Source organism: Microtus pennsylvanicus, chromosome 6, assembly GCF_037038515.1.
Source record: "Microtus pennsylvanicus isolate mMicPen1 chromosome 6, mMicPen1.hap1, whole genome shotgun sequence".
Classification (NCBI taxonomy): domain Eukaryota; kingdom Metazoa; phylum Chordata; class Mammalia; order Rodentia; family Cricetidae; genus Microtus; species Microtus pennsylvanicus.
The window spans coordinates 47,797,771-47,813,824 of record NC_134584.1 but is presented as its reverse complement, the minus strand read 5'-3'; the positions used below and the strand labels follow the sequence as shown (position 1 = coordinate 47,813,824).

The 16,054-nt window shown below is 41.6% G+C and overlaps 1 protein-coding gene across 6 annotated transcripts in view; it reads right to left on the bottom strand.

Moving 5' to 3' along the window:
• The window catches only part of Mast4 (microtubule associated serine/threonine kinase family member 4), a 582,086-nt gene that overhangs the window by 207,177 nt on the left and 358,855 nt on the right, over positions 1–16,054 (bottom strand). Inside the window, exons 1-2 of one of the 6 annotated variants that reach the window (XM_075976165.1) lie at positions 6,124–6,383; positions 1,802–1,882 (exon numbers count right to left, since the gene is read on the bottom strand). The exons of the other annotated variants lie outside the window; for them this stretch is intronic. Of the exons in view, the coding sequence (XP_075832280.1) occupies positions 1,802–1,882; positions 6,124–6,170 (128 nt within the window). The 5' untranslated portion in view covers positions 6,171–6,383. Of the gene's footprint in view, positions 1–1,801; positions 1,883–6,123; positions 6,384–16,054 lie in introns of those variants that run through there. 6 annotated transcript variants of the gene reach the window in all.

Sequence of the window (16,054 nt, the reverse complement as noted above, 5' to 3'; positions counted from 1 at the left end):
CAGAACCTTGCCTCCCTCTGCTACCACAGCATCCTGCCTGCTTGCACTCTGAACAGCATCCTGTCTTAGGAAAGACACAGAAAAGCATAAACACTTAGAAGAAACTTCAGCATCTCATGCTTTGATCACCACACTTGGATAAATTACAAGAGCAATGGAATTCTCCAGGAAGAGAAAAGCATTTTCCTATGTTTTAGGATCTATTACATCTAGATGATGCTTTATAAAAATTATTACATATAACTTTCAAGTTAAACTTTACTTTTACATTAATAAACACAATGCTATCTATCAGTAGAAGACTAGAACCAAAGTTCAAAGTCATTAATTCATTTCCCTAGTCAACTTTCCCACACATTTCCATTTAGTCTTACCTTATAAATAAGACAGAAACAAATACGTAAAACTACGTGAATACCATCCAAAGATTATAAGTTAGTATTTTCAAAGCACTTGTTATGAATGGCAAATGTATTCATTTGCTTATAGAAAATAGAGTACTTATCAGTGCAAGGTTATCTTTCCCAACTGAAAGTCAACTTCAACCAAAAGACTGATTCTGTGTTCTTTCTTAAGATTAAAAAGGAATAGCTACATTGAGTTCTCGGGGTAAATATTCTGATTAGACACATGGAGGTTCAAAGATACTAAATTCAAGAAGGTCCATTAGAATATATATATATATATATATATATATATATATATATATATATATAAATAAATAATAGAGCAGTTAGTATTTTCTATCATGCAACCTCATAATAAGCTGTCAAAACGTGCCCCAAAGTGTATGTGTTGAGCTTGGTGATGGGAAGTCGAAGGTGGGGCCTAGCTGATGGAAGGGGAGGGCACACTGGGTTCCCGCCTCTTCCTGTCCGTTTCCTTGCTGTCAGGCATGAACAGCTTCGCCTCCCACCATCATACTCTGCCTTATCCACAGGTTTACCAGATAAGACACTCATCTCTCATGCTAAATGTCACTTCCATAAAAATAAGTAAAACCCTATCAGCTGAAATGCGCCGAAGTTCAAAGCCACCCATTAACCTTCACAGGTAAGAAATTCTTTCTCTCAGACTCCACAGTAAGAGCCTGAAACCAGGAAACAAAATGCGTATTTCCTTCACGTGGTTTACCTCAGGCATCTCACAGTGACAGAGATCACAAACATGGGGTTCTTTAGAAGTTTTCTCTGGTGAACAGAGGAGAAAGAAGGGAAATCAGTCTATGAGTAGGGGGTATTTAAGTCCAAGTCTGAAAAATGATTAAAAAGACAAACCCTTTAAATTAATACTTGATCCTAAAAGGCATAGTGAATCAAATAGTTTGTGGGAACAGATAGTATGATATGATAGCATAAGTTAGGAAGTAATAAATTATATCATCCTAAGGAACAGATCAACACTTAAAAAAATAATTAAAATTTCCATTCTTTAAAAATACAATTCTTTGAGAACTTCCTACTATGTACTTTGGTCACATCCATGGCCTACTCTTTGCCCCGACTCCTCACGGGCCCAAGTCATTTCCTATGAAAACCTAGCAGACATACGGAAGTGACAATAACCCAAGACCATGTGATGTTCCCAAGTTGCAGTAGAGGGGACGAGCAAAGCTCTCAGTGGCTTCCCTGTAACCCAGTAGGCAAGGTCCACCAGTTCCCTCACTGCATATGGTACCAGGCAGGCACCAATTCCAAAGCAGGTCCCCCATGTGCTGTGCGAGGCAGACTGTTCCAGGACTGGGTGGTCCCCGGGAATCAGAGAGCAAGCAGCCCTGGCAGGCCCTGGTATACTTGCTTACCTCCAGAAGCGAAAGGCTGAGAGAGGACTAGAAGGGCTGCCCGGGCTGGATGGGGTTGGACTCAGGCTCCTCGGAGTGAGACTGCAAGTTAAAATAACATCATTCCGAGTGGGAGAAATGATTACAGTACAAATAGCACAGCTCGCAGGAGGGACCGGGCTCCCCTTGGGCCCGAATCACCAGGGCCTGATTACCAATAAGGCCAGGTAATCATCAAATCACTTGCCCTTTTCAGCTCTAGAATACAGAACAAGGTGGCGGCTTTTCTGTGGAAAATTACATTTTAAAAACTACAGCTGCCATTTGTATTTGAGCCTTTTCTTTGTCACAGAGCAACCTGTCTGTTATTGCCATAGTGAATTTTGCATCAAAGGCAATCGGACGTAATTTTATATGGAATATACATTGAGGAGAAAGCTTTTCTAGACTGAGACTCACTGGTGAATCTAGAGCAGAATTGGAGGGAAATGGTGATCAGACAATGCAGACAATCAGGTTAAATGCAGAAGCTTTAAAAAAAAAACCCAGATATTAACATTTTCATCTAAGACCAAAAGTATTCTTAAGTACTCAGAGAAAAGCAAAACTTCCTCATAGCAATGACCCAGTATTGGTTATTTTTCCTCAGCCTCAAGGACAATGCTAATAAGGCTTCTCATGCATATATATTTATAAAAAACTTTAAAATTTTTCACATGTATCTTTGGACTATTTTATACATCAGAGACGTTTTTCTTTTCTTTTTGCCAATGCAACAATCACTGGGCCATTGCGATACTTGCTCCCCAAAGTCACCCAAAACCACCAAACATTTCCAGCAGCCAACTCTCAAATATTCATCACAAGGTGGTCCAAAAGAGCCATTTACCCTTTGTGATTTGAGCTCCATGCCTGTTCCCTGGTAGAGAGGTAGATACATATACTATACTATCTTTTTCTTGTGTGTGTGTGTATGCATGTGTGTGTACCGATGTGTGTATATGTGCACGCAGGTATGTTTGTCCATGTGGTGCACACGTGGAAGCTAGAAGCTGTCTTCAAGTCGTATTCCTCCACACCTCTGCACTGGATTTCTATGAGTCAGTTGCTCTTACTGAACCTAGCCATTTCACCCCCTGGGGCCGGTTCACTTGTTTTCACCCCCATAGTCTGGGGCTATAGGCATGTACTTCAAGGCTTGACTTTTATAGGGTACTGGGAGTCAGAATTCAGCTCCTCATGGCTTATACAGTAAACACTATGTCTCCATGGTCCTGAATACTATACATTAATGATTTTACCGATAGATCTTATTTTTAAAAAAAATGGGATTTCTTATCAATTCCCATTTTTTTAAAACGGCAAAATTAGACAGAACATTAGTTATACAGCTACTAACTCTTAGGCAGAAGTGAGCCACAGTGATGCCTGGTTTACCACCATGTACTTCTTAAAGGACTGCCTCTCTGTTGATGGGCGATGGTCCTACATCATATTGTATGTTCTTACCTTAGAGAAAAGGGTCTAGGAATGAAGCGGCAAAGTGGGTATTTCAAGGCCACTGCATCCTTCATTGGGTGGCAGAGATAATTGTAAACGGTAGCCAAAATTAGTTTGAGTTTATTATTGGGACCTTTCTAATACCGTCTTGGTCTCCCACTGTGTGTATAATTGAGAGTTGGCTCCATGTGTCACAAACTTAAGTGTGATACTGGCAAAACACCTCCATTTATTTCCTAAGGCATCCCAACAAAGGCGAATGGCTCTGAAAACCACCATCCAAGTTGGTGCCAGGACCCAGGAAACTAAGGAGTTGGACTCCGTCTGCCCTCAGAGCACTTCAGAAGCTGCTGTTCTGAAATATGCTGTACTTGAACTTAGCAGCTCATTGGAAACCTCTCAGGAATGCTCACAGATACATCACTCATTTTTATCTGAGTCCCACGGAGTCTTATCTGTGATGTCCTGTCCTAAAATAGCCATGCACAGGCCATGACGCCACACTGTCTCCTGACAGAAACATGGATGATGGGTGCTGTGAAGGGTTATGAAGCAGATGTTAGTTACCCTTATAAAAACTAAATGACTTTAAAGGGAGTAGAAAGTTGCCACAAATTTCTGCAAAAACTGACAACTGGTTAATTTCTACAATATTTGTTTATTTAATATCTCACTTCTAGAACATACAGTGAAGAAACAGGAATTGGAAACTGGCCCTGTGTTATTGGAAGATTCTGGACTGTATCTACAGGGCACAGAGGATGTTCATGTACTATTCCAGAGCTGCGGTACCTAGGGAACAAACTCTCCTGAAAGGAAATCCGATTGTGTCAGGAGATAGAATTCCAAAGCTCTGCTGCGTTTATTTGGTTTGTGAGTTGAGACCTTGCCATGTGGTCTCTAAATAATTACATTAAATACATTATGTATGCTTTTAACAGTATCAGAGTGAAGGCTCTCTTCTAATATTTCTAATATTTCTCTATAGTGCTCAGAAGCTGAATTTACTCAAAGATTAGTTTTGTCTGTGAATGAATGCAAAGCTAGCTACATATATTATGACCTTATATTCCAAGGTAAACAAAATAAACGACATGAGACTATGTCAATGGCATGTACACATAATCCTGTATTCTGCTATCTATGGTCCTCAGGTGGCCGCAGCAATCCAGAGGCACAGTAACATTTGCCACCCAGATCAAAAAGGAGCCATCTGATATCCAATCAAAACCCAGGGAACCCCATCCTCAGCTGACTCCTGTATCCTATGTCATTATGAGCAACTTCATAAACACTGTGACAACCTCTCAGCCTTTCAAGGATAAAATGAAACATATGTAACAATCAATTGTACTTTTTAACGTTATTTTTAAATGTCTTCTTGTATTATGGACAAGATGTTTAAAAACAAAATAAGACAAGAAAATGTTTAACGTGAAATGAGATTTATCTCTTTTCATTTTTTTGAAATCCGAAGAGTGTAAGGGTGCCTGACTCAAAATCAGAGGTACAATTCTCACAGAAGGGTAGTACTCCTGGGTCCTACACCTGCAGCTGTGGGCAGGGGAGGGAGGGAAAGGCAGAAGGATGCAAACATATCTCTAAAACATTCCAACAAAAATAGAGAGCTTAATACTACTGGGGGGGGTTGGGTGGAAAGACAACCATGGCAATGGGCAAATCGCATCCGTGTGCCCCTTATGACAAAATGCCACATCTGGCAAGAAGCTTGGGAGAGCAACCCAACTTTTTAATAAGTGAGTATTTCATTTGAATAAAATAAGCACAGATTTTTAAACGGAGGGCTGGTTTAAAAAACATTCACTAGGATGTTGTACATCCAATGAAGTATTAATATGGAAGATAATCTCTCTTGCAAGGTGCACCTACAGAACTCCAAGGGAATGATGGCCACTTAAGGGGCGGACCTAGTCCAGTATGATGTTATAGGGGATGTACAGATCTCACAAAAATATAACCCCCTATCTGTGCCGTAAATGACGAGATATTTATATTTTCCTACCCAATTCCTGTTTTACTGTTTATTCTTTGAAGTGTGTCAGCGCAGACTCGCTCGCAGCGTCTGCAGCTTTGACTAACAGATTTAAAATAAAAATTTGCTGACACGTCCTGCAACACAGATGTCTAACTTCTGCGCCACAAATCTGATGTGGACATTTTCACGTCGTTGCATCAAATCAGAAGACAATAAGATGTGTTAATGGGTTAAAAAAAACAATGAAGAAGGAAAGGAGAAAGAAAAAAAAACTAGCTAAGCAAACACAGACCCCAACTAGGTAAACACATTGCATGCCATGGTTGGAGAATGCAGAGAGGATGCTAAATGTTCTTCAGTTCATTAATATTCTGCTGCACTGATGAAACATGGATCACATCTAATGAATGTCACAAATAACCCTTCTCCTGCACGCTCATCCATCCTGATGTTTTCTATTATTCAATGCAGACAGGGGCCTTTCTTCAGAGACAGGCGTCATGAGCATAAACAAACAGTAAGAGGAGAGGGGAAAAAAGCCAGCTATACCATGGCCTACTGATGCATTCTTTCACAATGAGCTGCTAAGATGTTTCCAGAACTGGGGCTCAGCAACTTTAAATATGCAGCGGCACCTTCCCTCCGACTGCAATGCAAAACGCTGGGTCTGGGTTTGCACATCGGCTGGAACCAAATGCCATGCATTTAAAACATGTTCCTCTACCTCACCCTGCAGTGCTCTGAGGCTGTCAGTGCAAACAGATGCTAAATAGCTATTGGTTCCCCGGAAAGGGAAAGCGAGTGCCATGCAGAAAGCATTAAAATATTAAAGACAGACAATACTTACTCCAAGGTCAGCCCCGGAATCTGCAGCCTTTCCCGCTGGGCTTTCATGGTTGTTATATGTTACCACGCTCTATTGTAACCATGACACGCACTCTCTGCCTGCGTCCCGGTGATGACAGAGAGCCAAAAGGAACCTCTCTAAAGGACTGGACTAACAACCTCTCAGGGGGGAGGGGGATCCGGTAAGTTTGGGTCCTTCCACCTCCAGCGGAATCAAGAGCTGTCAGCGGCTTTCCTCAGGTTAACTGTGGTGCGCACTGCACTGATTTCGTTAAAGGAACGAGGCTCGCAGCTCTGCATATCAAGTAATTGGTTTCTGATTTTTTTTTTTTTTTAAAGAAAGTCGCTTCACTCAGAGACCCACTTTTTACCTCAGTGAAATGAAGAGTCCGTTTCCCAGTGCAGACTGGGGGAAAAAATATATATATATAACAACAGTATCATATGTACAAGAGTTCATCTAAGCAAGATGTACACTACCCCTCCCCACACAGCAACCCTGTGAAACTCAGGATCTCAATCTGCCATCCTGAGAAAGCTGTGCTTACCCCTTCCTTGGAGTCCACATCACTCATAGTCCACAGGAGATGAGGGACGGCGCCTGGTGAGAATAATTGGGTCTTTTTTTCTATATATGGCAATCACCAGAAAGAGGAATAAACTAGCTGCGCTAATCTGGGGGAAGTTGAACTCTGTTTTCCAGCAGAGACTTCTGTGAACAGGCACAAGGCGGTGGTGGGGAAGTACCAATGAGGAACGCGAGAGACAGGAGCGAGAATTCTTAATTGTAAAAAGCTGATTCTTGAGAACACTACAACAGCAATCTAATAGGAGTTAGGAAGGAAAGAGACAGCAGATATTTTACCAGCCAGCAAGTTTCGTCCTGTATTTATTCAAGGAACACAGGCTTTTTCACAGTATTCAAAACTTGGCACTAACTGTACTTCCATTGTCGTGTATGAAGAACACATCTGAATCACTTCCCCTGATGCATTTTAAAATGTTTTAAAGTTTGGCAGCTACTGGTTGGTTGAAAAGAAACACCAGAAAAAAAAATCGTAACTTTCTTTCGTCAATTTTTCTAAGTACTACAAGGTCACGCACAAATGTGCACACAGACACACGCACACACACACCACCCTAGGTGATATGGCATGTTCACACAGCTACATCCCAAGACTGCGGCCATGCTCCTTAGTGATGCAGGAGCAGCAGCTAAGGCGCACAGACACTGGTAGCATTCCGCCCAGATGCTGGTGTCTTTACTCTTGCCATGGTACTGTGGTGCAGACCGTGTCCCATACAAAGGGCCAAGAAGGGAAGCAAGGGCTGGATGCTCCCCAATACCTGTGACTCCATCTGGCTTCTCGCCAGTCTTCACACCTCTCCTTGTATTACCTTTCTGTAGCAACTGTAGCTCTCCAGAGCTGAGACCTGGGGAGCAGAGATTAATGGAGAGTCCCAGGACCACACTGAAGCCCTTACTTGCCAACTTTCTCTGTGAAAATTGCTGATTTTTAACTAGTCACCAACTTAGCCAACTATCTTTTAGAAGCATCAAATTCAAGCTGAAAGTACACCCATTGGATCACCATTGTCTCTATAGGGGGTGCAATGGGGGGTATAAAGCGGTTATAATTTAGTAAAAGAAAAAAAATACGAAGAAATAATAAAAAATTATATACCACAAAGAGACCTATTTTAATTACAAAAGCTGATTTAAAATTATCAGTGTTGTGAGTTTTTAAAAAGATTTTTAAAAATCAGTTACTTATAGCCAAAAGAGGTAAGTTCTGAAATTCTTTAATTTTCATGGAAATTTTCATTTTAGAAAATATTTTCTAATCTAATTCAATAAACTTCTGTACACAGATCTTCTCAAGTGACTTTTAGTTAGGTATGCCAATGGGCTATAGGCCGTTCCCACTTGCATTTCCTTTGAATACTTCTTACTTAATATATTCAAAATTGGAGCCACTAGCATGGCTGCCAACCCCCAGGGAAGCCTCCTTCTAATGTCTGATGTGTAGCTTCTCCTGATTCTTCTGAAACCACCCACATCCAAGGCACATGGTTACTTAGCTGGATTAATTTCTTCAACTCATCTCTTCAGTGTTTTTCCTAGGTACCTTCTTTGTTGTAGGGAGCACAGAAAATCCAAAGTGGTCCTTTCTGGAATTGGTCACCTTTCCGAGCAAAACCTCCAATAACTTCCCTCTCATTCTCTCTAAGAGCCAAACACCAAGACACTTGGATCCAGATGAGATAGTCAAGCATGAATAGAAGCAACAACATAACAAGTGTCTGAGATGAGAAAGCATAAGAAAAGAGGCAGAGGAAGAGGGAAAGAAGCGGGGATGCCAGAGATGACCCCTCAGTGTTTTGAAAAGGGAGAAGAATCAAACACCTCCCTTTTCTTATGCACTATGCCCTAGATAGGGAAGTGATTCTCTCATGCTGCATTCCCACCTGACAAAGAAGAGCTGGTAGGCCCAGAGCAATGCTGTTTTCCAAGCCCTCATGAATCAGTAGATCCAGGCTGCGAGCACTGATGACTGTTGACGCCCTGGAGAGATTTACACTGGACATTATATGTCTCCTGAGGCAATAATGAGATGTAGTCTTACCAAAAATGTCACAGAGCCCTGGAGAAAACCGAGCTTCTATATCAAAATATCAGTGTGCAGGAAGTAAATAATGTTAAATAGTGTCAGAGACGTGACCAGCCAAAGCTAGAGGTAAAAGTCAAAGCAAGGTTTCCTAAAATAATAAAAAAATTGTTCTATACAAATATTTTATGCAATTATTTATATAATTATTTTTAATAAAAGAAACAAATTTATGTAATTATTTATGTAACATTTTTAATAATAGAAAAACAGATTTAAAGTTGAACATATAAGTCTAAAAAAATCCTTATGATACATAGCAGCCAACTATAACCCATGAACCTTTTATGGGTCCTGACATCAAAGACTATAAACAGTTAATCAGACATTTCAAAACTAATCAATATGACACAGATATTACACATGCATATTAAACAAACATGGAATATTTGAATCAATATGCAGATGCATTTTAGCTGCTTTTCTGTTTCTGTGGTAGGGCATCCTGACACAAGCAACTTCTTAAAGCAGAAAGAGTTTATTCGGACGCCCACTTCAAGGTTAAGGTCCATCATGGCAGAGAAGTTCAGCTGGAAAGAGCCTGAAGCAGCTGTTTCTACCACACCAGCAATCAGAAAGAAGAGACCTATAAATCCATGCTGTTGTTCAGCTGCCTTTCTCTACTTACACTAGCCAGGGAACGGCGCCACCCACAGTGGGCAGGTCGCTCCCAGTCAATGAACAACACAGCCAAGATAATCCCCCACTGGCATGCAGCTCAGAAGCTCAGCTCCTACATGATTTGAGAATCTACCAAGTTGCCAGTGAACATCGGAGTATGTAAATATGTGTATACAAAAACAAATACGCACAGAGGGGACATCTGGGGAAAGACAATTACCTTGCATTGTCACATCTCATGATCATCTTTAAGTCCTTATTTTTCCAAGATGTACAAAAAATAGTCACAGGTGAAATAACAAATACGAGGGTTTGGTTCCAATTTAAAAAAAAAAAACAAATAATGGAGAATAAAGAATTGGCTGTGGTTTACTAAGGCTTTTTAAGCCTGGGTGATAGAATAGATAAGGGCTCATGTAATTCGAGCTGGTATCCAAAGATCCACATCCCTGCCCCTCCCCATCCCCATCCCCCACAGCCCTTCCCCCTGTCTGCCCCCTCCCCCCCCACAGGTCACCATTTGTCACTGATGCCTGGTTCACATCTACCTCCTTCCCTTTGGAATTATTCTTCTCTTACTCTTTGGATCTTAAAGGTACCCCCAGTGGCCTGTAAGTCCCCAACTTGTGAAACTACTTGAGGTGGGGTGGAACCTTCGTGGTTAACCCTAGTAGTAGATAGGATTTAGGGCACAGGCTGCACCATCTAGAAGACAACACTAATACCCTGGCTCTTTCTCCTGCTTTGCTTCCTGGTTGCCATGAGATTACAGGCCTTGCTGGGCCATGATGAGAGCCTCTGTACACTCACAGAACATCAGATCTAGATTACTATGCTCTGGATATTGATATCACTGGAATGACGAACAAAACACATTTTTCCTCATTTTCAGGTTATTTATTCATGGAAAAATGATGATCCGCTACCTCACTACCTGGACTCTGACCTTTCTTCATACCCTGCCTGAACTACCTGGAGACACAACACTCCCACACCTAGTGCTTCCTTCTCCTCATCCTGACATATTTTTCTCTTTAGCACTTGTCACCACTTGTATTGGGTTGTCTACCTGCATGACTGGAGACTCATAGAACAACACTGATATATGTTATGGCTGTGTATACCTCCAGTGCCAAGGATAGCTGCCCAGTGCTCCCCCCAGAACAAGCTAAAGAAGAAAACATGGAAGAATGGCTTTCTCTGTGTGGCAAAGCCATAGATCAGAGAAGTTCACCCGAGAGCAGTGTGACATGATTCTCATGGGATAAAGGTAAAGGACACTGTTTTACACTGCTTTGGAGGAACTTTGGGGGGGCACACAACAGGAGCCTTCTTTTGTTATAGGAACAGCACACCCTTGCCTGATGTAGGATTTCCCTCTGTATGCTGTGATTACCATTAATGAATAAAGAAACTGCCTTGGCCTGTTGAGAGGGCAGCACTTAGGTAGGTGAAGACGGAACTAAAGGCTGGGAAGAAGAAGGCAGAGTCGGAGAGATGCCATGGAGCTGCCAGAAATAGACATGCTGAAACTTTGCTGGTAGGCCACAACCTCAGGGTGATATACAGATTAATAAAAATGGGTTAAATTAAGATGTAATAGCTATCCATCAAGAATCTAGAGCTAATGGGCCAAGCAGTGATTTGATTAATACAGCTTCTGTGTGATTATTTTGATTCTAAGCTAGCCGGGCGGCCTGAAACAAACAAGTGGCCCTCTCTTGCACTTGACATTATGCATTTTTAATGAATTCAGTGCCATGGCTTATGTTTGGATCTTTCTGTAAGATATCCTGAATAACAGCTGTAAATAAAGTTTTGCAATGTTTGGGGACAATTCTAGATTGACATTCTGGGATATGCAGGAGGACCCGCTGCTACTGGCATCTAGTAGGTAGAGGCCAGGATGGTGCTGAGACATCCTACAAAAAAAGAGATGACAGCACCCCCACAGCAAAGAACTACCCATCCTCCAAACAACAGTGCCCCTCGAAATTCTGAAGAAGAAACAGGGGGCATCTCCAAGATGCTTAGCATCAAGGACCTGTTTTCAGCATTTAGATTCTAGTTTAACGTCCCTCAGTACAGGTGGAGGTGGGGGCGATCATCTTATTTTTCATACTCATTTTGCATTTCGGATTCTCAGCAACCTAACTAACCTCAAAGTGTATGGAGACTTTTGTCCTGTTCAAGGGGAATGGCTTTTTATAGCCAGAGCCCCAGAAGTACTTCTGAGTCACAGAAACCTAATTACCAAGGAATCCATGCCATTCCCAAACAGCAACCCAGATAAGAAACTCAGCTGAACAAGAGGACCCAATATCGCATAAAATGTGCTCCACAGCTGCTCAGAGGGCAAAGTTTAAGAAGCTCACCGAAGTGATTCCAAATACACAGACCTGAGGTGCATGGACAAAAGGCACTCAACCCAAGTAATTTGGCTTCTCCAGTGAAATTTATGAGCCAGATCTCTGAAATCAATTTTTTTTTATTCTTTCCTCCTGAGTTGTGGGATTCTACAAGGCACATACAAGATGCAAAGCCAAGAGTGAAAGGGACAAACATTCTTGATGAATGTTCAACTATCTGTAGATTCTTCCAAGGAGAACACAGTTGAAGAAAACTTTCAAAGAAGGCATACTATAGGAGGTTCTTTCCCTTTAACAGCCACATAGTACAGTAAGGGTTAGAAAGGTATCAACATGAACTCTCAAAAGCTAATACCATCATTCATTTAATAAACGTCTATTCAACTGTGTCTGCTCCAGATGCAAGAGATGCAACAACGGATGAGAGCAAAAGGGTCGTCTATAGGGTCACTAATCAGGGAAGCTTGATAAGGACATACACAAGATGATTTCTGATAGCTGTGGGCTGATGACATCTCGATGACAGCAAAGGGCTAGATGGTGTCTTGGCTCAGGGACTCAGGGACTCAATGATGTGTAAAGGTCACTGCTGGGTTAACTTGTCAACTCACAAATATTGGGAAAGAACGGTACAGCAGGGTGGGAGCATCCACAGCAGGGGTTCTGGACACTGGACCAAGACTGGCTCATTTGATGATTATCAAGAAGCCCTGCCTACAAAAGGGGCAGGCAAGGGCTTCATGGGGGATGCAAAGATAAACAGTGAGTACCTGCAGGTCCTGAGGGTTGCTATCAGTTGGAGAAGCAGGAGGAAGTAGAAGGAAAATTAATGTTTGACACTCTCCATGACTAGGCTGTCAGAAACAGGTTTTATGGGGGAGGAGGTGCAGCTCTTATGGGTAAAAGCTGGAGTTAACTCTTCAAACAGATTCTTTATAGGACTCTCTCCAGCTGCACTGGGCAACTAATGTGAGGTTGAGTATGTGTGACATCTGAGAAGGACACTGATTAAATGTTTCATGTGTATGAAGACATTAGAGAAACACCATCCCTAAGCTCTGTGCCAGGCAGCTCAGGACAGAGCATCCAGCTCTTGAGGCCTTTCTGCCAGTCAGGCAAAGCTTGTCCTTGCTGTCTACACCGCTGATTAAAGGGACAGTAAGGAATCTAAGGTACCGAATTAACTATCAACATATCTCTTCTCGAAAAGCTGCGGAGGATGTTCTGAACAATGATGTAAATCATTCAGGAGAAACACATGAGAGCAAGGAAAAGGCAGTATGCAGACAAAGGCAAAGAAATCCCCAGGATGCTGACAATGACCACCAAAAGGAAATCCCCACAGGAAGTTGCTGATGTCCCAAGAATATAGAAGGTGACTTGGCCCAAAGAGCGGAGAACTTAGAAAGCAGCTTAAATATAAGACACAGTGACAGTTTATCTGTTGCCATTCAGACTGCAGAAAGCACAAAGGAAGGTTTCATATCGCTGTAGAATATGGAAAAAATTCATGAGAGCTAAATAAAATCCAGGCAGAGGAAAACAGCCCAATGATCACCTCTAAAAAAATATACAGGAAAATAGAAATATGATTAGCGTGGTGATGCATAACACACTATGTACAGAATACTGGCCCTCTGAAGATGTTGTTACTATGTCAACCTGTGCATAAATCATCTTTTGTTCTTTTTGTTCTTCAGATTCAAGCTGAGGCATGAAGACGATCTTGCACTTTTGACATGCATTCAGCATAAACCCCAGAGTCCTTACAATGCAGAAAAGGAGAGTGTTAAAGTTGGAGACATGGCAGAAGCAGATTTTCAGATGATACCACCAAGGCTAAGGAATTCTAGAAGCTTCTAAATGGAAGAAAGATAGCCCTTGACTCTACCCAATAAGGCCCATTTCAGAGTTCTGGTCCCTAGAACTGTAAGATGACAACTCCGTGCTATTTTAAGACCAAGTTTAAAGTAATTTGTCACTATAGCAATCAGAAACCAACATGATCATACCTGGGGTAATATACTGAAAACTGATTTAACAAGAACAAAAGAAAACCTCACCCTAACAGTGCTGCCTTTAGATGGGAAACTGGAGAAGACTAAAACAAATTCAAACACAAGGTGATGCGGGATGAGGGAGCAGAATGATGCTCTCCTGTATCCTAAATGGCGTCAATATGTAAAGACTAAAACTAACTGATACCAGGAGCATCCTAAATACATTCCTGAGACATGTGGAGAATATTATTAGAGAGCTCCTGGGAGGGGGTAAGATGGGAAGGTGGGGACCGGTGAGACACGGACTCTATTTTTCATAAAGTTAGTACCATTATTTAATCTTTAAAATTCTCCCTATACATTGTATTTTGATAAGAATAAAATTAATGTTAAAAAGAAAGATTAGCTGCCAGAGAGGCTAGTAATTCCCAGCCGTATCTCTGCATTCTACTGTACTTGCTTTTATTGAAACATCATCTAATTTCCTTACACTTTTTATCTACCATATTCAGCCAGACACAAAGGTATTTTTAAAATGGGAGGAACACAAACCTTTTCCAACACTAAGATTTAGTGATTTTTCTCTCTCACAACAGTATCTCTTTCATAATCAATGCGAATGAGAGCCTTTGTAAACAGAAGGAGAATGAAGGCAAGCAAATAAAATGCAAAGCAAAACTCAGAATCGAAGGGAAATTAATGCCCTCCATACTCAGCATTGACAACAGCGGTTGACACCTGGAATCCCAGCATTTGGAAGGCTGCTGCAGGAAGATTGTAAATTCAAGGCCAGCAAGGACTAGAGTAAGATTCAATCTTATAATATCAAGAGATGGAGATGTGGAACCCCTGTCTCATATGTTCAAGGCCGCACCAAATCTCCAAACAGAACAGAATCCCATGCCCTTCTTCATGTGATAAAATCACCAAGATGCCTGACACAGTGGCATAATCTTTAGTGCCAGCACTGAGGAGGGAGAGGCAGACAGATCTCTGTGAGTTCTAAGACAGTGTGGTCTACTTAGCGAGTTCCAGAACAGCTCGGCTACACAATGGGATCCTATTTCAAAACAAAAAGAAACATGCTAAGACATGATATCACAAAGTGGGAAATTATAACTCTCTGGAGGAAGCAAAGTATGCTTTTTACCTAAAGTGCCCACCTGTCTTTAGGATGCTGTAATTTTAACTTTTATTCTGCAGTAAGACTACAGCAGCCCACTGGAGCTACACCTAGGCTTTTTTTTTTTTTCTTTGCCAGCTGTAGACTAACAGTCCAGCAGCCATGCATCCTGCTGAGCTATGCTCCAACACCTTGAACTCCAATGTGTGGTGCTTTCTCTTTATTCTTGTGGCAACTGTATTCTAAGTTAGTTTGAGATATCCCCTGGCTCTCCCCATCTCACCAACTTTGGCTCTAGTAAACACTCTATGTGCAAATTTCAGGCTCATCCAGGCAGTGGCACCCAGGGATATATATACATGATTCAAGTTATGTTAGGGACAAAAGATAAAAGATTATTTTCCTACTACGTGTCAAGATGGGAAATTAAATGCCCTTGTCTGTTTTGCGACCATGAATCTGGTATCCACAACAGCTAGGCAGAATGAACAAAGACAGGAACAGAGTTAGGTGTTAATTAGTCAGGAATCAAGTCCTACTTGAAGGCTATACACCCAAACTGATTCTGTGATATAATTTCTTTTAGGCCAATGTCGGCAGGCTGTATTGTTACCTGTCACACCAAGCTTACCAAATGAAGCAATCAGAAAGTTTTGCGAGCAGAAAACTATCCTCATTTTAAGATATTAAAAAAATAAAAAAAACTATAGAAAGATAGTATCTAACGATAAAGACTTAGTACGATAACAGTGCTGTTTGAAAAAGCCCCAAACTAGAATTCACATAAATGCCGATCAATAGTAAAACAGCTAAATACACGGAGACATAGTTACAGAAAAGAATGCGCTACAATGGCACGTAACACTGTCAACACAATTACTGCTGGACGTGAAATGTCCCCCACAGGAACCCCAGTGGCTGGGCTTGAATTGAGAGGTTGGATGGTCTTTAGGAGGTAGGATTTAGCTGGAGGAAGTGGGTTGCCAGGAGGCAGACCTTGACAGTCATACCCCAGCTCAGCTCCTGGCTCTTGTCTCTCTGTTGCATGACCTGCTGAGATTGAGCTGTAAGCCCCCATGAGCTACAACATGCCTTCCCCACCAAGGTAGACTGTATTTCAAAATCCTGAGCCAAAATAAACCCATCTTCC